Here is a 25,743-nt window from a genome sequence, read left to right as displayed (position 1 = left end):
GCATGGTGGCCCAGGGAAAACTGGATGGTGCAGACACCCCTCCTAATCCTGCAGAGTAACACTGTCCATGAGAAGCAAGGATCAGGTCCAGAAAGATGTTTGGCAAACACTCATTAAAAACAGAGAATACAAGTGTGCAGGACAAATCTGATCTGAGCCTTTAGGCGTTCACACCTGTGGGGAGGCAGACATGATATAAAACCTACTCTAGCCTGTCTACAAAGGAGGTTACATCAACATTAAGGAGACCTCCCTGGTGTGGTGCCCCTACCTGCAGAATAGCGTGACCTCAAGTCCCACTCCACCAACCACAGTTACCCCAACTGTCCCTCTGTGTCCCTGGATCTCAGTGTCCTCACACATGGTCCTCACTTGGCCCAGTGCCACGGCCTCCTGGTGACATCCAGTGCCCACAAGCCACTGGTGAAAGCCTCTCACCACCCTATCGCCAGATCTTCGTTCCCCAGTCCCCCCAAATGATGGGCCCATGCAGGGCTGTACCAGCCTCAGTCATCACTGGGGAAGAAAGCCACTCTGCCCCTTGCTTGTCACACTTGCTCAGCTGGGCCCAGTGCTGTCCTGGGGCTGACTTGTATCAGCTCATTAGAGCCGACTGTCTGCAAGTCTTCCTAGCTCCCTGTTGTGTGACGTCACCATCTCAGTCGTGTGAAATTGGCCATGGTAGGAGTATTTACACCACAGTAATCAGCAAACACTAACAAATCAGAGCTCTCTCCTTATCCACCTCAGAGAGCTGGTTGTTAAACACTCCCGGCACCCTCCTGTGCCTGGGCCCAAAGCCCGGCTCCTCTGCCCTGAGCCCCAAGGTTCCCTGTGGACACAGCCCCTTTAGCTTCCATCTGTCCCTGTCTCCACAGGGGTCAGACCTGGTGCCTGTGCCTGTTGACCTGCCAGCCCCCGTCCCCACATAGACTCACCAAGGCACTGACACGTTAAACATCTCAGTGTCTGGGAGCTGCGGCCCCAAGGATCATCAGGCCGGGGTGAGCTCTGCGTCCTGGTTTAGGTGCATCCAGGCCCCCTGGTGTTACATAGCTGTGTGTCGGATAGGACTGGATCCATCCATGGGGGACATTAAGAAGGAACATTTCAGGGTTCTAGGGAGTCAGAGCAGAGAGAATCACTTCCTGCTGGAGCTAGGATGAGACCGTCCGAAGGAGGGGCTATTGTTCTCTCAGTGGTTCACTCACTCATGCCAGGCCCTGTGTTCATAAGAATATAGGAGGGAGTAAGACACATTCTGCACCTGCACGGCTCAGCGTGGTCACCTGTAGCCACATTCAAGAGCACTTAAAATGGGGCTGGTCCATCCGTGTGAAGTACACACTGGATTTCAGAGACTGAGTACCAAAAACTATAAAATATCTCATTAATAATTTTTATATTGATAACAATTGAAATGATATTACTCTAGATATATTGGGTTAGATAAAATTTATCATTAACATTTATTTCACTTGTTTTTCTTAACTTTTAAATTACGGTTACTCGATTATTTTAAATGATATACGTGGCTCATATCCTATTGGTTTAAACTTTGAAGGAGTCCCTGGGCCAGTGGCATAGACTTTCAGTCTAGACAATTGGGCTTGACTTCAAAGGACAGGTAGGGTTTGGAAAATCAGAGATAATTGGAGCAGGGAGGAAAATGTTTTCTAGAAGTAAGCACCCAGGCTTTCCCACACCCCGTGTGAGGAGTACTATATCCCCTTAGACCTAAAAAACTACTTCTAGGATATTTTCCTCAGGAAGCAATTGTGATACGGGCAAAGACAGGGCCAATTAGAGTGTTCATGACAACATGGTTTGTCACGGTGCGGGCAGAGGAAACACTGGAAATAACCTAAATGCCCAGTGGTTGGGCTTAGCTAAATAAATTTTGATGCATCTTTACAGTGGAATTGTTGACAGCCCACTAAAACTAGTTGTTATGGAAAAATAATGACATAGAAGATTGTTTATAATATATTGCTTGGGGGATTTTTTGACAGTCCAGTGGTTAGGACTCAGAGCCTTCACTACCATGGCCTGGGTTCAATCCCTGGTCAGGGAACTAAAATCCTGTTAAGATGTGTGGCATGGCCAAAAAAAATAGTTTGGTGGAAAAAAAAATGGCAGGTTACAAAAATTTGTGTAATAAATCCCCACTTTTGATAAAAAATTACAAATACATAAAGGCTAATAGAATGCATTCCAAGATGCTAACAGTGGTTGTCTCTGGATGGAAGTCTTTCTCTTTGCTTATTTCTTCCTTTCCAAATTTTCTGCAGTGAATACACATTACTTTAGGTCTCAGTTTTTTTTAAAAAAATAAGGAAGACTTTAAAAAAAATCTTAATTTCAGAAGTCCTGGACTTTAATCTAGTCTTGGCCCTTACTAGCCAAAGGACTTTAGCTATTAAGCCCTTGGCCCCAGTTTTCCCATCTGTACAATAGGGTATATTAATACCTGCTTCACAGAGTTGTTATGACACATTCCTATCTGGCATTCCTGGCACATGTGGACTGTCAGCCAATATTAATTTTTTTCCCCTTTCTGTCCCATTCTGCCTTAAGTGAACCCTAATTCTCATTTCAAAAAGAATGGGGCAGGGAGGGGAGAAAAGGTGGAAGTTGATGCCAGAGAGGCCTTCAGTGTGTCCTGCCCTCATGTGAGCCTCAGTTGTCTGGGCCTGGAGGAACTGACGCCATCTTCTTTCTCCTCAGTACCAAACTCTACTGAGTTGGATCCCCACTGATTGGAGTCCAGTTAACTGAGGGCATGTTATGCAATTTAATCTTGAATATGTAGAATGAAAATTACATATGGTGTTGCCTAACGCAGGGTATAAGACAGCTTGAAAAAGCTTTTTGGAGGGCTAATGAGGTTTGGAGGGCTCAGGGTGTATACAGTTAATTACTATCATGATTGATCAGCTCTGGTAGACTCTTGTAAATGGATGAAGAGTGCAGGACTTTGTATATGTGTATGTATGTATTATAGACATGCATGTACACATACATATGTATTTTTACAGGCCCACAGTATATGATAAAGCAGTGACCTAGATTCTCTCTTCAGCACACAGGATCTTTAGTAAGCTGTATGTAGTGATAGCTAATCCCCATAACCACTGTCAATTCCCTTTCAGTAATTTGGCAGGGTCCCTGCAGTGTGTGCAGGCTCCACAGTGCTTTCTGAAATGTACCCAAAAATTCCCTGTTTGTCCTCAAATCTAGTAATTCTGTCAACTAGCTTATGAAGAGTTGCCTCAGTAATCCATGTTTAATGGCCTTAGCCACTAGACAGCTGTCTTGGGAATTAAAGTCTCTTGTGAACAGAGTATCCTGAGATTCTAAACCCCAGTGTAATGGAAGTGAGTCCTCTTTCCCCCACCCACCCCCACAGAAATGGGATTTGGAGCAGATGTCCAGCTTGGCATCTACTCCTTGGACTCTTGCTTCCTACCCCAACTTTTATGAGTAGCAGCAACCATAACAGGCAGTGGGATTTATCAGACATCTCCTCCATTGGACAGTCAGTGGACCTCAGCTAGGGATGAGTTCTGTGCCTCAGTTCATCTGTGGGATGGGGGGATGTTGCCTGGCATGGTCAGAGAAGGGGCTCTCAGATCTCTCAGGCCTCTTGTAACTCTGAAATAGTGAACGAGAAAAGGTTTTCAAGTTGGAAACCAACATTTACTAAGCCCCCGAGGTACTGAATTTCCAGGGAGCAAGCCCTGCCTGTGAGGAAGATGTGATTAGTACTGTTTTATAGAAGAGGAAACCAAAGCTCAAGAGCCTGTTTAGCCTGCCCAAGTTCACAACGGTGGGAAGGGTGAACTGTGCCCAAGTTCACAAGGTGGGAAGTGTGGGTCCAGGTTTCAGGCCTGATGTCAGCCACCTCTATTGCCCAGGTTCTTTCTACACCCCTGCCCACCTCCCTCAGTGGAATCCTTTGGAACCTGAGTTTGCACTATTATACCAGCCATGTTTCTACAGAGAAATCTATACAGGTATCAACTCCACTTCTCCTTCCACTTGCCAAGCTCTGCTGACTCTGAAATCCCAAGTACCGCCTCTCTTCTCTCTCCCATTTGCCACTCACTTACTCTGGCTCTCACTTTTACACTCACCACATTATTCTTCCTAAAAAACCTATGACCCTGTTAATCCTTATGAAAAGCCTCCATGGCTCCCCACTGCCTACAGGATACAGCCTGGCATTTTAGGAGTTCTGCCCCCTAGGCTCTAACCTGCATTTCCAGCTGTTTCTCCTCATGCTGCTCTTCCACTCCAGGAATACTAGCTACTCTCCCACACACGCACCATAATTTCCAAGCTTCATAACTGTGCTCATGGGGTTTTTTTCTATCATCTTTTCAATCATTTATTCATTCAGTGAATAATTTTTGAGAACTTACGATGGTCCAACTACTGTATTGGGAGCTAGGGATACAGCAGTGAACCAAGCAAACAGAAATCCTTCAGAGAGTTTTAATCTAGTGCAAGGAGGCAGTCAATAGTCAACATACTAAATAGGTAAATTATATAGTATGTTAGAAGGCATGGTTGCTATTCAGAAAGAAAAAAAGAAGAAATGTGCTGGAGGAAGGAGGATTGGAAACACCACCAGTGGAGGGGGAGCAGGGATTTAAACAGGATGGCCAGAGGAGGCCTCATTGGGAAGGTAACGTATGAGAAAAGACTTGAAGAAGGTGAGAGGGCGAGCCATGTGATGACTGGGGTAAGAGTGATCCAGGCAGTGGGCAGCCAGTGCAGAAGTCTAGGGTGAGAGTGTCTGGAGCACTTGGGTGGGGGGAGCTTCTACTTCTGGCCAAGATGGAGGAGTAATATCCAGGGATTGGATATACCCTCCTGCCTTAAGCACCTAAAAAAAAACCAGTCAAATTATGTGAAACAACAGTTTTCTGACGTTGGACTACAGACAACAGAGGAGAGTGACCCCTGAGAGAAGGGACACAAAGGACATGAGCCTTATGATTGCCCAGGCTACTGCCTGGAGAGTTTCCAGGCCGCAGCACAGGAAGGGGGAGCCCAAACAGCCTGGCAGTCTCACCAAGTTGAGGAGACAGAGTTGAAAATTTGAATTTAGAGAGACCAAGGAGGCTAGAATTTGCAGGCAGAGCAGTGGAGAGGAGAGAGCCGAACGGAGAGGGGAGAGCAGTGGAGACCTACATGCTTTGTTTGCTTGTTTGATTAAAATTAATAATTGAGTGCCACCTACTTAAAGAGAGTTTGAAGCAACTTTCAGTAACAGGCATACATACATAAAGGCCACTGAAAAAGAGGTCAAAAATCTAAAACCGTACAATGTAAGGACAAAATATACACCAAAGACCTAGGCTAGTGTAGTGAAGTTAATAATGAATTTAAATGAACTGGTTGCCAAGTGATAAAGAGAACTGAACCTCAGTTTCTTCATCTATAAAATGGAATTAATGATCTCTGCCCAGCCTACCCCAGAGAGCTGCCACGAGGATCATCAAAGCTGTGGGTTAGAATGTTTCATTCAGGACTCTTCTGGTGCAAGTAATTAAAAACCATACTTAACCAGAGATAACCATGAGATCCAGGATGAGGCTTCTCCATCTCTCCATCCCTGGCTCTGCTTTCTCCTATGCCAACTTCATCCTCAGCCTCTGCACAGTTGCTTCTCCTTCCCATAATCACAGCACCAAGTCTAGGGGGGGAAAAAAAGGAGCCCATTTCCCCAAAAGCGCCAACAAAAATCCCTGGAGATCCCACTTAGCCTCAATTGGCTAACTTGGGTCATGTGCCCATGCCTGAACCAATCACTGTAGCTAGAGGATAGGCTGCACTGATTGGCTTAGTGTAAGTCATGTGATCCAGCCTTGCATAAAGTCAGCTACACAGAACTTCAAGGCTGAGAGTGGAGCCTAGAAGATCCCTCTGTTGGTTTTTCTCTCTTTTTCTTTTCTCCCACAGACATATTTTCTGCCATTCTCTGTGCCCTTAGAGGTTGATCCCGTAGATGACATCACCCAGGATCCCTTGTCTTTGGGCTCCTGGTTGAGTTTGGCCAGTGGAAAACATAGGCAGGAGATTGGAGGTCATGGGAGAGAGAGGTCAGAGTGCAGCCCCCTCCACCACTTTGGTGCTGCATCTCCTGAAATAGCTGTGCCCCTACCTCCATGGCTAAGTCTTCTCCTCTGTGTCTCCCACTCTTATGAAGCTCCAGGGACACTCTATCTTCCTTTGCCCCCAAGTAACAGCTCCTGCCATTGCTAATCGATGGGCACATCACCTTCCCTATTCTGCTCCCTTAATCTGCCCCCCCTACCCCCGCTCTGTAAGTAGTCCTTAATAAAGTCTCTTCTTTTGAACCATCCAGGGTGAATTGTTTCCTCCTGTGACCCTATATTTATTATCTATTACTTCATAACAGATTATCCCAAAATGTAGTTGCCTGAAGCAACAATAAACTTTTATTATCTCACATAGTTTCTGTGAGTCAGGAATTCAGGATTGACTTAGCTAACAGGTCCTGGCTTGGGTCTTTTCTGCCTCCTTCTTGAAGCCTTCCCAGCCCTTCTTGAGTGAGTAAGCTAAGACAGCTGAGGCCAGGATTACAGCCTACCTCTGGTAGAACTGCTGTGCTGCTTCCTCCTCCTCTGCTGGGGCTGGAAGGAAAGCAAGGGGCTTCAGTTCTGCAGACCTGAGCTCAGAGCCCAGCTCTGCCTTTCACAGCTGTGACCCAGGGCATGTGACTCACCTGTCTGAGTCTTGTTTGCCTCAACCAAGAAATGGGAAGGTGGTAACATCCCTAGGCCTGTGGACCACCTGGTTGGATCCCAAGCTTGGATCCGTTTAACACCAGAGCAGACCTATTAGGTACTTAGCCTTACAGTGAGACCAGAGCCCAAGAATATCTGTTTGTTCACCGCGTTGTCCCTAGAGCCCAGCACAGTGCCTGGCCCAAAGGAGAAAGATCCCCAAAACGTGAAGAATGAACGAGTGCATAAATGACTGACTGAACAACATACAAATGAACAGAGCATAGACCCCCTTGACTCCAGTTGGCTTTCACTGCCCTTAAGGTAAAGTCTAGGTTCTGTTTTATTTTGTTTAACTTCACTCAGGTACAGAGAACTGAGTTCATTTTCGTCATCAAGGCCCAGCTCTGTTTCATTCATTCATTCATTCACTTATTCATTCCTTTGTATTTCTGTTCCCCACTTCCATCCCCCTTTCTCCACAATAGGCATCCTAATGAGTCTAATTGTACCTTTTTTTTTGTATGTAGTTTTGCAAAATGTGTATTGTTGTGTGTACATATTTTTAGTTTATGTAAATAGTATTGTGTTATAGGTCATCTTTTTTTCTTACTTTCTCATTAAGCCATATGCATCTGTTCATTTTGCTCCTTGTATATCTAATCTGCTACTTACGATTCTCCCCAGGTCATCTCCATCTCTCTCACACACAGACACACACACACACACACATACACACACACTGTAATCTGTATAATTAGCGCCCTTCCAGGTCCCCTTATGAGAATCTCCTAAGGCTGTATCCCAGGAGTGGAATTCTGGGTCCGAGGGTATATGGACACTTAACTGGACTGAGTAGTGCCAGGTGCTGCCCAGAATAGCTGCTCCTATGACATCCCACCAGTGATGCACTAGGTCACTGTGTCTCTAAGTCCTCACCAACACCTGCATTATCTGTATTTCAAATTTTTGCCATTTTAATTCATATAAAGTGACATCACTTTAATTTTCTCTGATTTCTAATGATATCGAGCATCCTTTCATGTGCCTATTTGCTCTGGGTTTCCTCTTTTGTAAATTGCTTCTTTATGCTTTGCCAATTTTTCTGATGGATTTGCTGCCTACATATTGCTAATTTTCAGGAGTGCTGTGTCTAATCTGGATGTTAATACCAAGTTGATTGTAGACCATACAAAATTTTCCATTCTGTCATCTGCCTATTGACTTTGTTCAGGGGTCCTTTGTCTAACAGAAATGCTCAGTTTTGATGTAATCACATTAGTCCATTTTTTTTGCCTTATGGTTTGTCCTTTTGAAGTTTTGTTTGAGGAGTTTTTCCTTACCCTTAGGTTTTGAAGATATTCTCCTACATTTTCTTCTAATCAAGATTCCTTCCTACATCAAGCTCGTTCCCTCTGTAAGGGGAATTCTTGGCCCAGCCTTCAGATAATGTAAGCTTTGTCTCCTTACCGAATAGGACAGGTCACAAGTGGATGTCATGGAGGATCCCGGGCTAGAACCCTGGCGGCCCACCTCCCAGCACAGCACCCCTTCTGCCTGGTCACCTCCTGCAGCCTGAGCCCCCTGGCCTCCTGCCTGGACTGCTGCCATACCAGCTGCCTCTTTTGAGCCCTCCCTCCAGCCCCCAGGCCAATCTGCAGCCCACCCGGCTTAAAGTGAAGCTTGCAACAGATTGCAAATTGCATGTCTCAGATTTTCAGGCTGACTGGTCAGCAGTTTGGTTTTCCTTGTGGAGACTAATCTATTTAACAAAACTAGAACATACAGTAAAGTAAAATTAAATATTTCTAATCGTGGGGACGCTTGCGTCTGCAAATGACCAGGAAAGAAGGGAGGTTCGGGGTGGGGGCAGAAAGCTTAGAGAAGGTTTTGTGATTCATGGCTTTAGAGCTACAGAGCTCCCTTGGCTCAGCCACTCACCCAGGAACCCAGGCAAAGACGCCACTCACTGGCCCCGCCAGCTCCCCTGTGCTGGCTGTGCAGGCAAGCAGTGGCACCACCAAATCGGAAAGCCTTTCTTCACTTCTCCACTTTCCTCACCCCTCACATCCTGCCCACCTCTAGGCCCCTAGGACTCCACCTCCTTCCCATCTTTGAATCATGGACTCTTCTCCATCTATGTCACCCTCATCTCTTGCTTGGATTCCACAACAGCTTCTAGCTGTCTTCCTTGCCTCCAGTCTTGCCCTCGTGACCAGCCATTTTCCATACAGCAGCCATAGTTTTTTTGTTGTTGTTGTTGTTGTTTGCTTTATGGAGATACAGGAATTGTATATATTTAAGGGGTACAATTTGATGATTTGATATACGTATACATTGTGAAATAATCACCACAATCAAGGTAATTAACATACCCATCACATCACAAAGTTACCTTTTTCTTTTCTTTCTTTCTTTTTTTTTTTGTGGTGAGAACACTTACGATCTACCCCCTTAGCGAGTGTTAAATATACAGTACAGTATTGTTAACTGCAGTCTCCAGGCTATACATTAGACCTCCAAAATTTATTCATCCTGCATAACTAGGAGTTTGTTCCCTTTGACTAACATCTCCCTATTTCTCCTACCCCCAGCCCCTGGCAACCACCATTCTATTCTCTGCGTCTATGAACTCGACTATTGTAGATTCTACATATAAGTGATGCCATGAAGTATTTATCTTTCTGTGTCTAGCTTATTTCATTTAGCATAATGTCCTCCAGGTCCATCGTGTTGTCACAAATGGCAGGATTTCCTTCCTTTTGAAGAGCATCTGGGAATTGTTACTTCCTGGTTTACAGCCCTTCTGTGGCCCCCATTTGGATCATGAGGTCCAAAGTCCTGCCTGATGTGGCTCCTGCCTTCCTGCCTCCACTCCCTCACCCCTTGCACACCCCCCACCAGCCACCTTGTCCTTCCTTCTGGTCCTCCAGAGAGTTAAGCTCTCCTCTGCCTCCAGGCCTTTGCATATGCTGTTCCCTCTGCCGAGAACATTCCCTTTCCCATCCTTTCTGCCTGGCGAACTCACACTCATTCTTCCCTGCCCCCTGCCAAGCCACCCCCTCACAAGAGAGGTGCCCTTCCTCTGTGCTCCCACAAGCCTCTGTACCCACCCTCTCCTATCAGTTATCACGCTGTCTTGTAACTTTTTTTTTTTAACCTGTCACCTCCATTAGACTGGGAGCTTCTAGAAAAAAAAGGACTTTGACTTCGTGCACCTCCACTGGGTCAGGCATAAGGATGCCAAGTCCCAAACACAGTATGTTGCAATTGCTTCCTCATTTTATCTGTGGAAATTTGAGGCCCAGAGAGAGGAAGGAACATAATTATGGGCACACAGGGAGATGGTGACAAAACTGGGACTAGAACCCTGAACCTCCCACTCTAAGCCAGTGTGCTTTCTGGTTTAATTGTAAAGAAACAGTCTCCGCAAACACCATTTGGCCCAGACCTCCAATACCGATAGCCCACAGGGACATCTTGGTCTCCCAGCCTGTGATAACCTCCGAGCTTCTGTGATAACCAGCTCCTCTGCCTTGGGCCACTTGTCTCTTTCGGTCGCTCTCACACCATGGAGCTAACTGAGCATCTACCCTTGGCCAGTGTCCTTTCTCTCTCCCTCTCCTTCTCCTCCATAGCCCTTCCTGAGGGATCCTGCTTCAGTGTCCCCTAAACAGAGAACCCAGTTCATTCAACTCAACGAGAATTAACAAATAGTCCTGTACTCCTATCCTTCCCAGGCCTCCAGGAGGAAAGAGCACTTTTCTGCCCCGGGGCAGGGGGTGGGGGGGGGGGTGGAGGGGGCTCCATCTCAGCAGGAGGCAATTACAATAGGCAGTTCAGGGTGGAAGGAGAAGCGGGGAGCACACCCTGAGGTAGAGGCGGGGCAAGCAGCATCAGGCAGCCAGTGTACCATCGAGGACATGAGTGGAGAAGGCCATTTTAATTGGGGCCTGACAAATAGGGCTTATGCTGGAGGACTGAGTCCTGCCAGGGACCACATGGTAGACAGAGAGAATGAGGTCCTAGCAGAAAAGCAGAAACCAAACTAGCCATTTCAAACAGAGGAGATTTAATACAGGGAGTTGTTTAATAGGTTTCGGAAGGACAAAGGAGTATAAAAGGAACCCTGTCGCAGTTCAGAGGTACCAACTGCTGAAAGAAACAGTTGTCACCTCTAGGCTAGAAGAATGAAAGGAAGAGGTAAGGCTACCAGAAACTGGGAGCTCAGAAAATGTCCACAGAGCTAGTATTCAGACGTCTGAGGAGGGGCACTGCCCAGCTGCTGCTGGCACCGCGCAGAGGGTGTAGCAGGACTGGCAGTAGCCACAGAACCCTGCCAGAGGCCTGGGGAAATGGGGATTCCTGAGTCCTTCTCCTCTCCCGATTTCCACCCTCCCTCAGGGTCTGCTCTTGGCAGAGCTAATGAGGAGGCTGGGAGGCGTGGCCCACAGAGTCCCAGGCCCAGCATTGCAGAGCCCAGTGGAGAAGGGCGTCGTAACGGGCACAAGCCCCTTCTCCAGCTCTTCCCACTCTGATTTGAAGCCCCTCCCCCACTTCTAAGAAGAGATTCTCACCCGCCCCTTGAGCGGTTAAAAACTAGGCATTTTGCATTTCTCCTCAGTTTCACATTCCTGAGAGACTGGCTTGGCCACTGGTGTGCTGGAACCAGCTCCTGCAGGCTGCCTAGAGCCAGTTGTTAATAGCTTGAAATCTGCCTTGGTGGGAATATTTACACTGTGGAAATTGGCAAACAGGACAAGTCAGGACTCTTCCCTGCCCCGCCCCGCCCCCACAAAGAGCCATTTAAACGCTTACCAACACATCCCTGACTCCCTCCTCTTCCACCTACCTCCTGTTCTACCCCTGCTCCTTCCCCCTAGCCCAAGAGGACTCACTCTTACCCCTGCAAAGAGCTCATTTTCTGATCAGTGACTGGTTTTTGCAAAGGAAGGCAGGATAGTATGTGGTTAGAAGCATGAGCTTGAAGTCAGACCATGTCTGAGGTGAGTCCCAGTTCTACAGCCTACTAGATGTGACCCTAGGTAACTTTCTTAACTTCTCAGCCCCTCAGTTTTCTCATCTGTAAAATGGAGATAATAATACATAGTTCATCCCATTGAGGTTGTTGTTGAGAATTTATTAATAAAGGAGAACCCCAGAAAAAAAATCTTAGATAACATACACAAATGTTTCAGCAGAGCTAAAAATAACTTAAAGGATGTTATTGCTGCATGTTCTGCAGAGAGAAACCTGAGAACAGAGATGAAAAGGGACTTGCCCCAGTTCCCTTCCTAGAAAATGGCAGAGCACAGCCCAGATCTACCTCTTCAGACCCCTCGTTCATTGCTCTTTCCATTATTCTAAGTTGAGGGGGAAATGTGCTTATGCTTGCACAGATCTTCGGCTCTTATTCAGGAAAACTCTAAGCTGTCAGTAAAAATTAATCTATTCCAAGAGGGAGTATTATTTTGTTGGTGATGATGTTGCTATTTTTAGCTGTAAAAAATGTGCCTCCTTATAAGAGCCTTTCAAAAAAAGTTTCTAATAAAAGTTTTCCTGTTACTAAAATAACGCATGCTCATTAAAGGATATTGGAAAATATTGAAAAGTAAAAAGATGAAAAAGCCATAGTCCCACAACCCAGGACCAACCACTGTTGGTTGGGAGTAATTTTTTACTTGGTGGGAATAATTTTTACATTTATGAACATACTGTACATTCAATTTTTATCCTTTTTTACTTACATATCGTATTAGTTAAAGTAAATAACAGTAGCTGCTGTAACAAAGATATCTCAGAATCTCAGTGAATTAACATAGTAAAAATGTATCTTTCTCTTATGCAAAGTCCAAAGTGGATGTTTCTGGTTGGTGGACAGCCTTTCTGCATGATTATTCATGGACCCAGGCTCCTTTGTCTCATGTCCCCACTGTTCCTTGGGCCTCAGAATTCACTGATAGATCCTGTGAATCTCGTTGGCAGATGGGGGAAGTGAGGGAGCATGAAGGGTCTTGTGGGAGGCTTTCATGGGCCAGACCTGGAATGACATGTGCCACTTCTGCCCACATTCCATTGGCTAGAAATGTCACATGGCCTCACCTAGGTATAAGGGAGGTAAGAAAATGCAGTCTAACCATGTGCCCAGGAGGAAAAGGAAATGGATTTGGTGAACAACTAGCCAGTGTCTGGCACAATCAGAATATCACTTTTTCCATTATTTTATAACTTTTATAATATAATGTTCAAGTCTGCATAACCTAGATCAAGTCACCCCCTGATTAAAACCCTTCAGTGGCTCCCCTTGCATTCAGAATTAAGCCTGGCATCCTTGATAAACCTATAAGGTTCTGCATGACATTGCACCTGTCCACCTTGCCCATTCCACTCCATGGTCATCTTCCCCTCGATCACCACTTTCAGTTCCACTGCCCAATCTCTTTCCTGCCTTGGGACCTTTGTACTTGCAATTCCTCTTCCCAGGAAGCTCTCCCCTCACTCTTAGCTAAGTCCTTCAGGTCTCAATGCAAATGCCACCTCCCCAGAAAAGCCCTCCTTGACCCCCAGTCTAATTCAGGTCTTGTAGTTCTTTCTTGCAGCACCCTGTTCTTTCCTTTATATCACTTATTGTAGTTTGCAATTATATATTTATCAGTGTATTTATTGTTTAATGTCTATACCTCCCACCAGACTGCAGGCTCCATGCACTCTAGGACCATGTGGACTTTGCTCACTCTATCCGGTGCCTGCCTGGCATGTACCTGACGCACGTTAGGTGCTCAACAGTGCTGATTGATTGAAGGCATGTATCATAATATTTCATCATGCATCTATCACAGTTTACTTTGCTATTGCCCTATTTCTTGGATATCTCATTCATTTCTGATATTTTGCTATTCTTTTTTTAATTTTTATTGGAGTATAGTTGTTTTACAATGTTGTGTTAGTTTTTACTGTACTATTTTGTTTGCTATTTTAAACAAGCTTGACTCTTGTATCATAACTGGAAGAAAAGAGGGAGTTGGTCCTGCCTCTCTTGGGCCATCCATCTAGCCATCTCCTCTTGGTCCCCACTCCGCTCCACTTCACCAAGCCCTGCCTTAGACCTCCACTTCCTTTGTGGCTGGTCACCACTTGAACCCTATGGGTCACCTGATCACGGTCCCTCAGAAGGATACCCCTCCATTTAATGCCCACCAGCAGAAGGATGGCAGTGGGCAGGCCACACTTTCCTTGCTGCTCCTCCTTGTAACTCCCTGAAAACCAGCTGCTGAAGACCCAATGTATACATCAAACTTTCCTCAAGACTTAGGTCCATCAAAAGCATTTTTATGTAAGAAATATTTTAAATAGTATGCAAAATATAACTTGTCTTATAGCCCAAGGGACATGCAGAAAAAAAAAGAGTATTTTTCACCTTTGCAGAACATGTGGGAAGATGTACCCAATTGCTTGGTATTTCTCTTTTATGTCCTGTCATCCCTTGGGAAACAGAAAGCACCTTCTTCTTCAAGCTTACATGAAGAGGATCTGTAGTCTTTATGGAAAAAATCTGGCCAGCAGTGCAACCCCCAAATTTTCTCAAAATCCTCATTATTCATTTGAGACCAGCGTTGTCCTGGGAGAAGGGCTGGCAGCAGAACAGTCTCAGGTGGGCTTGGATCATCCATACAGAAAGTGATGGGCCAGCCAGGGTCCCCCATCACCCTTCAGCTTCCATCTCCTTAGAGATTTCACTGCCTGTGTGACATGTCAGGACAGATCTTGTTTCCCCCACAGCATAACTCAAACACTCAGCTGAGCATACTTGCTCACATCTCCCAAAGACAAATATGACTGCCCAGAGACAAGAGTGCAGTTAGAGCCATAGTAAGGACGGAATGCCTTCCCTAAATGCACCGTGATCGGCAAAGACTGTGTCCCTCAGTGGGCCCAGGACTCCACAAGATTAGACTGAGCCAAGCGAGTCTACCCTCTGTGTAGCCTCCAGCTCCAGCCCGACATCAGATCATTTTCCAGGGCAGGGAGTCCCTTCCCTTTGAAAGAGACAAAAAAATTTTTCCAATGTAGGGCTTGACCTGTACAATTCATGAACTGTTGTTGGAATAAATTTCACTCATGCTTAGTAGTGAAACATTAAAGATAAACAATGAAAACAATTTTTCTAAGAGGAGGCCACTGAATCCTACTGACTGCTGGTATCCTTAGTGTACATTTTACTCTCCACTGATTTTTCTGGGGACATCAGGTAGAATTTTGCAAACTCGGATTACCTGGAGCATTATAAGAGTTAACCTTTGTGTGCGCCAACCCTGGGTTATGCCTTTTTCATAATTGTCTTCTTTAATTCTCACAAACAATCCTGAGAAGTAGGTATTTTTCTTCCTATTTTTCAAGTAGGAGAATTGATGCTCAGAAACACTCAATGACTGTTCAAGGTCACACTGATGGCAAATTTACTCTTGTCTGGCGAATGCAGCAACAAGTTTTTTTCCATATGTTGTCCTATGTGTTCTGAAGATTCTTCTAAAAAAGAAAATTCAAATTTATCGCTCCCAATTCAACCTGAACTGTTAGTTTGGATCAGCTTTTAAGAAACAGATTGCTCCCCTTGACATCACAAACATCTCTTTCAGGAAAAAGAAAAATCCTTATAAATTATCCGCTTGGGGTTTTACCTTCATTATTTTATTTGCATTCCAAATCTGCTCATTTCAGAGGGAGATTTAATACAGGGAACCAGCTACAAGTTTGTTGGAAGGGATGGAGGAGCAAATCAGGTAGGCGCTGTCACCAGAGAGAAGTGTTTACAGAAAATGGCCAAGCCCCTTGGGCTGCAGGAGCAGTAAGAGGAATGGTGTTGCCATTGCCTGTGACATGCCTGAAGTGCTTTCTGTTTTCTTGACTGCATGCTGATTGGTAATGGATTCTAACTTCCGAGGAGTTTATAAGTAAGTGACCACAGAGCAGATTTGGAATGCAAATAAAATAATGGATACGCAAGCACGCTGGCCTCTGAGGCTCCTGCCACTGCTGTTTCTGCCACTGTGGGGACCCCAGCACTGGCTACTGAGCAGTTATCCCGAGCCCCACTGCACACACTGACAGTGCAGGGCTGCTGGGGCCCATGGACACCTGCAGTCACTCAGCTCCTGCTGCTGCAACCAAAGCAGAAAAAAAAAAAATAGCTTTTCCCTTCTGCACACTTTCTAATCCCCCGTGAATGCTTCTCATTAGCAGAACCTAAATGGAAACCAGCTGGCAGGGGATTCTGGGAAGTATGGTTTCCAGGCTGTGGGCCCCTGCAACACAGAGGAGAACACAGAAGAGTGAGTGTGGACTGTGAACCAAAAGACAAATATCAGCCACCACCCCGGCCAGAGTTATCAAACTCCACTGCTTTGGAGTGTAATGCATCACATGGATTGGGCTCAAGTGGATGTAATCATCCTCGGTTACAGCCCTGGATCGCACACGGCAAAAGCTTAAGGAGAAAAAAAAAAAAAGCTTAAGGAGAGTCACAGCATTTATATATACATAAAGAATATGTGTGTGGGAGAAAAGCAAAAAGTAATCCCTGCTCAAGCTGGGGTTTTAGGAACCGAAGTCAGCCCAGCTCCCCTGGCTGAGATGCCAGGCCACAGCGAAACCAAAGAGTCTAGTTGCCGTGTGGGCCTCACTGGGAATCCATTGCCTCTGTTCCCACCGCCTTATCCCTCAGGCTCCTTCGGGTTGTGTGAAAGAGATAGTTCCAGTGATCTTTGATGGCAGGTGTCTTAGGCCAGTTTACCCACGAAACAGACTCTGAGACAAAGATTCACATACAGGAAGTTTATCAGGGAGGCTCTCAGGAACAAAACACGAAGGGAGGAAGCGAAGCAGGATCAGGCAGAGGGATGAGTTGAATTGGGCACAGCTGCAGTCACGGCCTCAGCCACCCCATGGGGACCTCTGGAGCCCACGGTCCTTCACAGCTGTCCTGAATTGAGGCAAGGGGGCTCAAACTACTGTGTCCCTTCACACTGACCACTGGATGTAGGCTGCCCCCAAGGAGGGACATAACCTTAACTGGCACCCTTTGGGCAACCCAACAGCAGCCAAGATGCTGGGGAAGTAAGTGTCTCCATCCTGAAGGGGGCATCTGGTCGCCTACCATGGTGCCCACCCCCCCCCAGGATGGTAGTAGTGGAAGGGAAGCGTCTGCTGCTCAGGCCACAGTGCTCAGCCACCTTGGTGATGAACTCTGAGCTGGCTAGAGAGAGGGTGTGACCACCACCCTAGCCTAAGCCTCTGTCACCTCACACCTGGATTACCAGCTGCCTAAGCCTCCCAGGTCTCTATTCCCATTTTCTGACAGCCAGAGCAATCTTCTCAAATCTTAAATCAGATCATATTGCTGCTTTGTTTAGCCCCCCACCCTCATGGCTCTTCACTGCCCTTAGCATCCCCTCCAGAGCCCTGTCAGGGCCCCCAGGCCCCACCTACCTGCCCGCTCCCTCACTACGCTCCGCCTGCTGGCCCTTTCTGTTCTTTCCCACCTGAGGGCTTTTGTCCTGGCCTTTCCCTCTGCCTGGAGTAGCTGCTTCTTGCTGTGCAGGGCTCAGCTCTTATGTCACCTCTGCAGTGAGGTCTTTCCTGACCACACAGTAAATTCACTCCTCTTGTCCAGGCACTCCCTTTTGATTTTCTTCACAGCACTCTTCACTAAATGAAATCATCTCATTCATTTTTTGGTGAACATGTTTTGCCTGTCTCTCCTAATCAAATACAAAGCTTTCTGAGAGCAGGAATCAGCACCTAAAAGAGGACCGGCCCAGGGCAGGTAAATATTTATGGAATGTCGTGCTAACATCTGCTAACATGGAGGCCATCCATCAGGCAGAATTTCATGAAAATCGCCTGATTGGCTTATGACCTTCCTCGCTGGTGTCCAGTCCTATCAACGTTGGCTTGGCTGGGGTGGTAGTCCCCATCCAGTCAGCCATGCTCAAGGTTGCAGAGTTGGCGTCATCTACCCAACCCAAGAGATGCCGTGGTCACAACCTCAGGAAAGACTCACGTGTCAAGTCCTCCTCAGAAGGGGGCTCCACAGAGCTTCTCCGCTCTTCCCTGGTGCAGAGCCTCGATATAGCCAGTAACCCATCTGCTTGTCCGTGTTACTCTCAGTTACCACCGTCACAGGCCTCTCATCTTTCTCCCTTTGGCTGAACACATAGCAGCCCGTGTGGTTTGGGAACTCAGTCACTTGGGGGCTGATGTTTCTGAGCGGTGAAGCCACCTTGGATTAGGGCCCAACAGTTTACCCCTTTGCCAGCTGAAATCATGTGATGTTGAAAATCTCTTCTCAAAGGTTGGAAAGCTTCCTGGTGCTTGAAATCTTTTTTATTTCAGCTCTCTGCTATTAAATGTGTTTAAGTAAAAATTACTGGTGCCATTTACTGAGTGCCCGTTGAAGACCAGGAGCTGTGCTAGGTCCCTAACTCTGGTGTTCAGGAACTTGCCCAAGGGGGCCCTGAACCCAGCTTTGTGATACTCAGATGCTGGCCTCCTCCCACTGCAGTACCTGAAAAATTAAGGAGATAGGAGGAGCTACTGTGAGTAAAAATAGCTACTGTGAGAAAAGTAAAATATGACAGGTCTTACTTCAAAGATGAACTAATGAGTTTTAAAAAGTAAAGGAGAAAGGAAAAAAAACCCAAAAAGTAAAGGGAGATTCTTTCTCACCCCCGCCCTGTATTCCACTCCAGTATTATTCCATCCACTCTTTGAATACCATTCAATATATTTTTTTAATTTAACTAATAAAGATTCTGCAGAATTGTCCACATTTTATATCTAGAAGTCTTTGGAGTTCTTCAAAGCTTGGCAGGAGATGGGTGAATTAGTTAGATCTCCACTTTTGTCAAACAAAGAAATGTCCTGCGGACCAATATCTGCATCTTTTCCACCTATGCAAAGTGGTCCGTTCGCATCAAAGTGATCCTTTGGAAGATGTTCTGTGTTTTTTAATCATCACTAGAAATAAAATCACAGCTCCTGTCTCACCTTACATTGAAGTGTTTTCACACTCCAGGGAATTGCTTACCGTCAACTGAATATAGAATTCGGCGGGCGTTAGTTTCAAACTGATACTACTCGCAGCTGTCTTCAGGATCTCAAAAAGGTGTCAAAGTGGCCTTAGAAGGTATTTCTCATTCTGAGAACAGGTTGAATGATTCTCTTTGTTCCAAAAGCCTCAGGGCCTCAGACTTTGGATTTCCATCAAGGGAAGATAGGTACTTTCTGGCACTTTCTCTTGAGAATTGAATGGAATCTGTGGTATTGTCTTTGCTATTACCTGATGATGCAAGAGCGTAACTGCGCTCATAAAGCAGTGTACCTTTAAGACAATTTATTTTCCTAGTTTCACATTAATGGAAAGAAAGGATGAAATTTATTTCTGGATCAGAAACAACATGCTGTAGTGAAATTGCATGGGCATTAAAATCAAACTTGGATTTGAATCCAGCAGCCTCACTTACAATGACCTTGGCATAACCTCCCTCAATCTCAGTTTCTTCATCTGTAAAATCAGGATCCTCCTCCTTTCCACTCAAGCTTGTCGTAAAGATTCATTGATATAACCTGCATCAATTTCCTTACATGGATGCAGCATTTTAGGTGGACCGTAAATAGGCAAGGAAAGACCACATCCCCTCTTTATGTTCCTGGTTTATTTAGCCCAGCATATGGAAACTGGGTATCAACCAGCAAGGCAGATGCAGCAGATGATGCTGTCTTTAGCCCCCGGGGTCCCTAATGAGGGGTGCTCAGCTGCCTGTGACACTAGTCAGGTCTCACTGGCTCAAGAAGCTTAATTTTTTGCTGCCCTATAGCCCAGTTATATTTGGGACTGACGTCACCCCTCAGGAAGAACTTAACAAAAACATTCTCTGTCCTTAATAAGGAATACTAACGGACCTCTAGCCCCCTTCTGGTCCTGCAGCCAAACAACCTCGGCAAAGCCCCACATTTTTATGGGTGGGGCACGGGAGCAGAGGCAGGGCCAGGCTCCAAGTGCTTCTTCATCTCTTCCTCCATCTCTCCAACACCCTGGAAGACCTTGTCCTGGGATAACGCAGGGCACATGGGTGTTTAATAGATAGTCATGATGATAATGATGATGCATATCTGGGCTTTAATTTACATGTGTTGGTTCCATTATTGATTTTATGCTCCTCAAATTATCCAGATAAAGTCACAACCAGTTTAAAAACAATTAGTTTAATTTTGCATCCGTGGTCCAGCGGGAGTCTATTCTTTCTCCAATAATAATAATCACATTGTACAATTAATGAATTTCAGTTGAGATCAGTAGTGTTTGGGCTAATATGGCATTTCTTCTTTGTTCTTCTTTGTTTTGTTTTCTATTTAGGGCCAAGTTGTGTTCCGGAACGGGGAGAGAATGGGGACCATTAAATTTACTCAATTTCAAGGTAGGCTTTTTGATGCTTATTCTTTCTAATTAATGAATTCTATATTCAAGGATGTTCCGTTTATGCAATAAAATACATCAAAAGAAATGAAAGTACGATGTTCCAGATAAGAGAAAGAGTCAATAGAAAACACTTCTCTATGAAAACATTAGCTTCAACTTATTTAGAATATTTTTTCTCAACTGCATTATTTCTCAGGCCTATTCAGCCTTTCCACATGACTCAGGCTTATTGAAAGTATGGGGCGTGGCAGTTAAGTCAATGCCAGTATTCTGAGGAATCTTGCATTGTTTTAGTTTTTGATTATAGAAATTTTCAAATAGACCCTAAAGTCGAGAGAATTGCATAATGAACCCCATGTACCCATTACCCAGCTTCAACTGTTTTCACCATTTTGCCAATCTTGCTTTATCTTGACTCACTCCATCCCCCACCCCCTTTTTTTGCTGTAATGTTTTAAAGCAGCTCCCAGACATTATCTCATTTCAATCTATAAATACTGCAGTATGCATTTCTACTAGATAAGGACTTTTTAAAAACATGACAATACTATTATTGCACCTTAAACATTTAAGAAGTTTTAATATGCTTTATTCTGAGTCTATGTTGATCATCTAATTATCTCTAAAATGACTCTATAGTTGGTTTGTTGGGGAGCCTACACAAGGTCCACTCATTGCATCTGGTTGATGTGTCTCTTTAGTCCCTTTTAATTTATAATTGTCCCACACACACTATTTACAGACCATTTGGTTTTTTAAGAAACCAGATCGTTTGTCAGACTTTTCTTCTGTCAGATTTGGAAGGGACCTCAGCAACCATTTAGACCACATTCCTCATGTGATGAGGAGGAAACGGAGGCCCAGAGAGGGACAGTGGCTTGTCAGAGCCCACAGGGCATCTGTGAGGAGCAGGGCTGGGTGTTCTGCCTGGAGGAACTTCGGTTCGGCCCGGTATGGTCATTAGCAGGGTTGTTAGCCAGAACCATGAGACGGACCTTTCATTAATGCAATGTTTTGCAGTATCTGGATGTTTCTAGAAAATCCAGAAACAAGAGCAGAGCCTTCTGTGTCCACTCACTTTGAGCAGATCCCAGAGTCATCCAGGGGAAGGCAAGAAATGAAATCGAGTTATTTAGATTCATTCAGACAAATCCCAACCAGATGCAGATCAGCCAGGAGAGGTGTTCTCCGGTACTGTGGCTCCATAATTGCAATCTTGTAGATTTACCCATTTGTCTTCCTGTGGCAGGTAATTGAAATGCATGTCAGCTCTCTGGTGTGCACAAAAGATGTAATTTTAGGCAAACATAATTATTTTCCCATTTGTTAAGTCTTACTTCTTCATTGGCTGAACAAAGTAAGCATCTTGGCAAAAATACTTTTTTTTTGAGTGATTGCAACTAAATTCTCTTGTCACATTTCCAGTTCTCAAATTATATCATTCTGGGAGAATATTTTGTAAATTATTGATTGGCCAGTCACAGCTACAAATGCATGCCAATTTTATTGCCTTTTTTTTTTTCTGAATGTTAGGATTAGACACCAACTCCAGTGACTGGTTTTAGGCATTTATAAGGAAAGCAGTGTAGCAAACAGTAGTTCAGAGGTGGGTTTGAAACCACCTGAGCTCAAGTCACTGTGGAACATTAGGCAAGTGACTCACCTCTCTGAGCCTCGATGTCCTCATCTGTAAAATAGGGATATGATCCTCCCTACCTTCTCGGGATGGGGGAAGAACTAGCTGAGATAACACAGAGAAATGTGCATATATTTCTTGCTCAGCAAGTAGTAGCAATTATGATTAGCATTTAGTCAAAAATTATGATACTTTTCTGGGGCAAATCCACGTTTTCTTGGTGTGTTGAAACCCTCGGGTACCTTTTTGTCTGCCTACTCTTATAGCTGCTCCCAACACTTAGTGACATGTAGGGTGTCACATGGGGCAGGGCCTTAGAGATGATCTCATCCCACTGCTTCATGGTATAAGTGGAGAAACTGAGGCCCAGGGAAGGGAGGTGTTCCTCCCAGGGACACTCAGCTGGCTGGTGGCAGAGAAGTGACTGGACCTTGACATTCCCCAAGTGCCAGCCTTTGCGTGTTCACATGTACACCTGTGCCTGAGTGTCCTTCCTTTGCCACTTCTGTGTCCAGCGTTTATTGACTGTCAGAGCTGGGCCTTGCACATACTCCTGTTTACATGTTTTTAAAACAGACATTGATCCTGTTGGCAGAGGGATGCTGTGCTGAGGGCATATTCTTATCAGCACAACAGTTAGTTTTCCAAATTCAGAGGGTCTCAGAGGTACCTTGCTGCCAAGATGGAGGGGCATTGATCTATTGAGTGGCTGTCCAGGCTGGAAGGGCTCCTGGTTGTCATCTTATTTCAGAGGGGAAACTGAGGCTCAGACACGGAAAGGGACTTGCTGTGGGATAGCAAGTTCATTCCTTTCCTTCTCTGGGCTCATGGTTCACCTCCAAGAGAGGCTGGTCTTCTGTCTTCTGGGACCTTCCCGGAATTTACCCAGAGGATGGGCCTGCCCCCCACTTTGGGGTTACTAGATCCTAAATTGCCTCATGCCATTGACTTCGAAAAAGGCTTCTAAACGGGGTCACCATGCTGTTTTCTGCTGTGCCCTTCAAGCCCTCTCTCTCTCTCCCTCACCCGCTGCCCTCTTTTAAGAAGGGATGGTGGAACAGCAGAGCTGACTCACAAACAGCCAGCCCCAGCAGTGGGGCTCCCTTTGCAGGGTCTGCTCCTGGACTTGCACCCAGGCTTTCTCAGTGCTCGCTGGCAGGATCTTGGAAGTTGGCCCATTCCACCATCCCTCTGAAGACCATGAAAGATGCTTTTTTGGCTTCTTGTTTGTAAAGTTCCTGGTGCCTTCTAAACCCTTTTATCTGTAGTAGAGGAAGCATTTTGTAGGAGGCTCTGTTACCTTCTTTGTAAAACTAAAACACAAATTCGTTGGAAATGGGAGGCAGTTTGGAGAAGAAGACTAAAAGGGGAGCCAGGAATCCATGGTCCTGTTCTACTTTTTGATTCCAGAGTTGTAGGATTTGTATCACAAGAGCCTGGCACTCAGTAGACCCCTGGTACAAGTTTATTAAATTAATTTGGAGGCAAAAGACCTGGATTCAAGCCCTTGCTCTGAAGTTTACCAGCAGTGTGACCCTGGGCAAGTCACTTTATCTCCCTAAGCCTCAATTTCCTCCTCTGGAAAATGGGGTGACACTAATGCCAACCCTGCCTGTCCCCTGGGGCTGGGCCAAATGACATTTTGCTCTATAAACTCTGGGTGCTAGGAAGCTAGTCCCATTACTAGCATGCTACCTGGTTCCTGGCTGGCTCTTGGTAAATGTTTACTGAATTGGTGAGTGATCCGGCTCAAGGAAATTTGAGAGCATGCTCATTTACTCCTGGTTTCCAGTGGCTTGAGTTTCCAAAGGCAGAATGTCTGACAAACAGCAGTTAGTCTTGACAACAGAAATGTGAACTGAAGCTACTTCACGATGGTGGCCATTGTTGTTCCAGGCTGGAGAAATGACCTTTTTTGCAAACTTAGGAATGCTGGATAGACAGAACTACTCTAAAATAATGTGTCAGGGCTAGCCCCATGGTCCCTTTTGAGGCTGAAGCATTTTGTATCCAGAGAGGGTTTCAGAGGCCTAAACATGACCCTTCCTCACTCCCAGCTTCCCTCCATTTACTCTGTTTTCAAGGCTTCCCAGAGCCCTTACCTCCCAAAAGAACAATCCTAGGGGGTAGGTGTGGCAGATGCCATCAGCGTCCCACCTGTAGTCCCTGAGCATCCATGGTTCCAAACAAGCATCTTATTAAGAACACCTACACCTTTCACCCTGTGCAAGGAACAGGACAGATATTCAGGGAGTTAATGCTTCCAGGGCAGCCCTGAGCCAGGGATGGATGAGAAGTGGAGGATGAATCCCCCAGCGTCCTTTCCACTTGGGTGGAAACTTCCAAGAATTCCAAGGTATGTTCTGCTCTGTCTCCAGAGGTCCCCATGGGATTGAGCCTCACTTGGCCTCTCAGAAACCTGCTTATTAATGCACCTTGCCCTGGCTCCCTTGCCTTCTCTGTCTCACCTCCCCACACCCCTATCAGTGTGTTCAAGGATCACCTCCCAAATAAATTACATGCATTCTTACTCTTGGCTCAGGCAACCCTTCTGAGGGACCCACCCATGGCAGTAGGTAAGGTAGGTATTAGCATCCCATCGGACACACACCTTGGGTGCAGTGGACCTAACCCCCTTACAACTCCAAGTTCAGCACCCCTCCCCCATGCCATCACTGACTTGCACCAAACCACGTGTAGATGAGGATGAATGCTAGGGAATTGGCTTTTTTTTTTTTCCCCTTGAGAGAAAAAAGAATCCATGTTACTAACGAAGTCTAAACATGGCTCAGAATTTGCAGCAGGAAAGGAAGTTGAGTGAAGCCATGATTAGAGCCTTGTTTATGCTGTTCTTGGTGAAATCTCAGCATCTGCTGCTCTAACTCACCGTCCCTGCTTTCATTATGCCTGTTTGTAAGAATCGCGGTGAATGATAATCTGCTTGAATTTGGACTGCTTCTGTGCAGCATAAAGGACTCAGACTTTGGAATTTTATACTTCGCCACCTGATTTGAAGGGATGGGGTCTTCCACCGCTCTAACAACATAATTGTCATTCAGAAGATACCTAGTGAAGTGTAGGTTTGTCCTCCCCATATGGCACACATTAATTACCGTTTGTCTTCGGGGTAACAGATACGGTTCTATGCAGTGCGCATTTCCTTAGCATCTGCAGCAGGCGCCTTACCAAGTCCTCTGGGGAAGCCAAGTTGAATAAGCCTCTGCCCCCCGCCACTCCCCACAGGGGCTTCGTAATCTCTCTGGCCAGTGCCAGTGCCTATAAAAGCAGGAAGATAATTTCCTCAGAACCCTACTAGAAAATTTTGGGAGCTAGTTTGACTCTAGTTTGAGACTCTGTAAGGCTGATTTTTAATATCCTTTTCCTCTGTTAATGGCATATATTATAGCGCTCTTCACTAAGCCGTGGGTCTGGAAGGCCAGTTTTTGGACTGCCACTCGACTTGATGTTAAGAGTGGAGACATAGTCCACTAAACTGTAAGTTACACCAGAAGGGTTGTGGGTCAGCAGGAATGGAAGGGCACACGTGAATATAGGCTCTTTCAGGCTGGAAGTCTGACCCTGACCTTGATACCTCCCAGCCCCCATGATCCAGGGCTTACCTTTCAGGGAGCTCAAGGAAGATGGCTTGGAAGACAGAATTATTTAGCAGACCTTGTCTTTCATTGAGCCATAGATTCTCCATGTTGAAGGCAACCCTGACTTTCCTTTACAGCATTGCCTCTACTTGAATGCCTCCAGTGATGGGGAACTCACCTCCTCTCATGTGGAAAGTATGTGAGCTTCGAAGCAGACATGCCTAATCATTGCTAGCCAGACACTGTGGCTTAATCTCTCTGAGACATCATTTCAGC

At 45.7% G+C, this 25,743-nt stretch overlaps 1 protein-coding gene across 1 annotated transcript in view; it reads left to right on the top strand.

Annotated features, from left to right (window-relative positions):
* GABBR2 (gamma-aminobutyric acid type B receptor subunit 2) overlaps positions 1–25,743 on the top strand; it is a 365,308-nt gene that overhangs the window by 244,960 nt on the left and 94,605 nt on the right. Inside the window, exon 8 of the mRNA XM_036854586.1 lies at positions 20,173–20,233. Within this exon, the coding sequence (XP_036710481.1) occupies positions 20,173–20,233 (61 nt within the window). The remainder of the gene's footprint in view (positions 1–20,172; positions 20,234–25,743) is intronic.

The sequence above is a fragment of the Balaenoptera musculus genome, chromosome 6 (genome assembly GCF_009873245.2).
Source record: "Balaenoptera musculus isolate JJ_BM4_2016_0621 chromosome 6, mBalMus1.pri.v3, whole genome shotgun sequence".
Lineage (NCBI taxonomy): Eukaryota > Metazoa > Chordata > Mammalia > Artiodactyla > Balaenopteridae > Balaenoptera > Balaenoptera musculus.
This window is presented reverse-complemented; position numbering and strand designations above follow the sequence as displayed.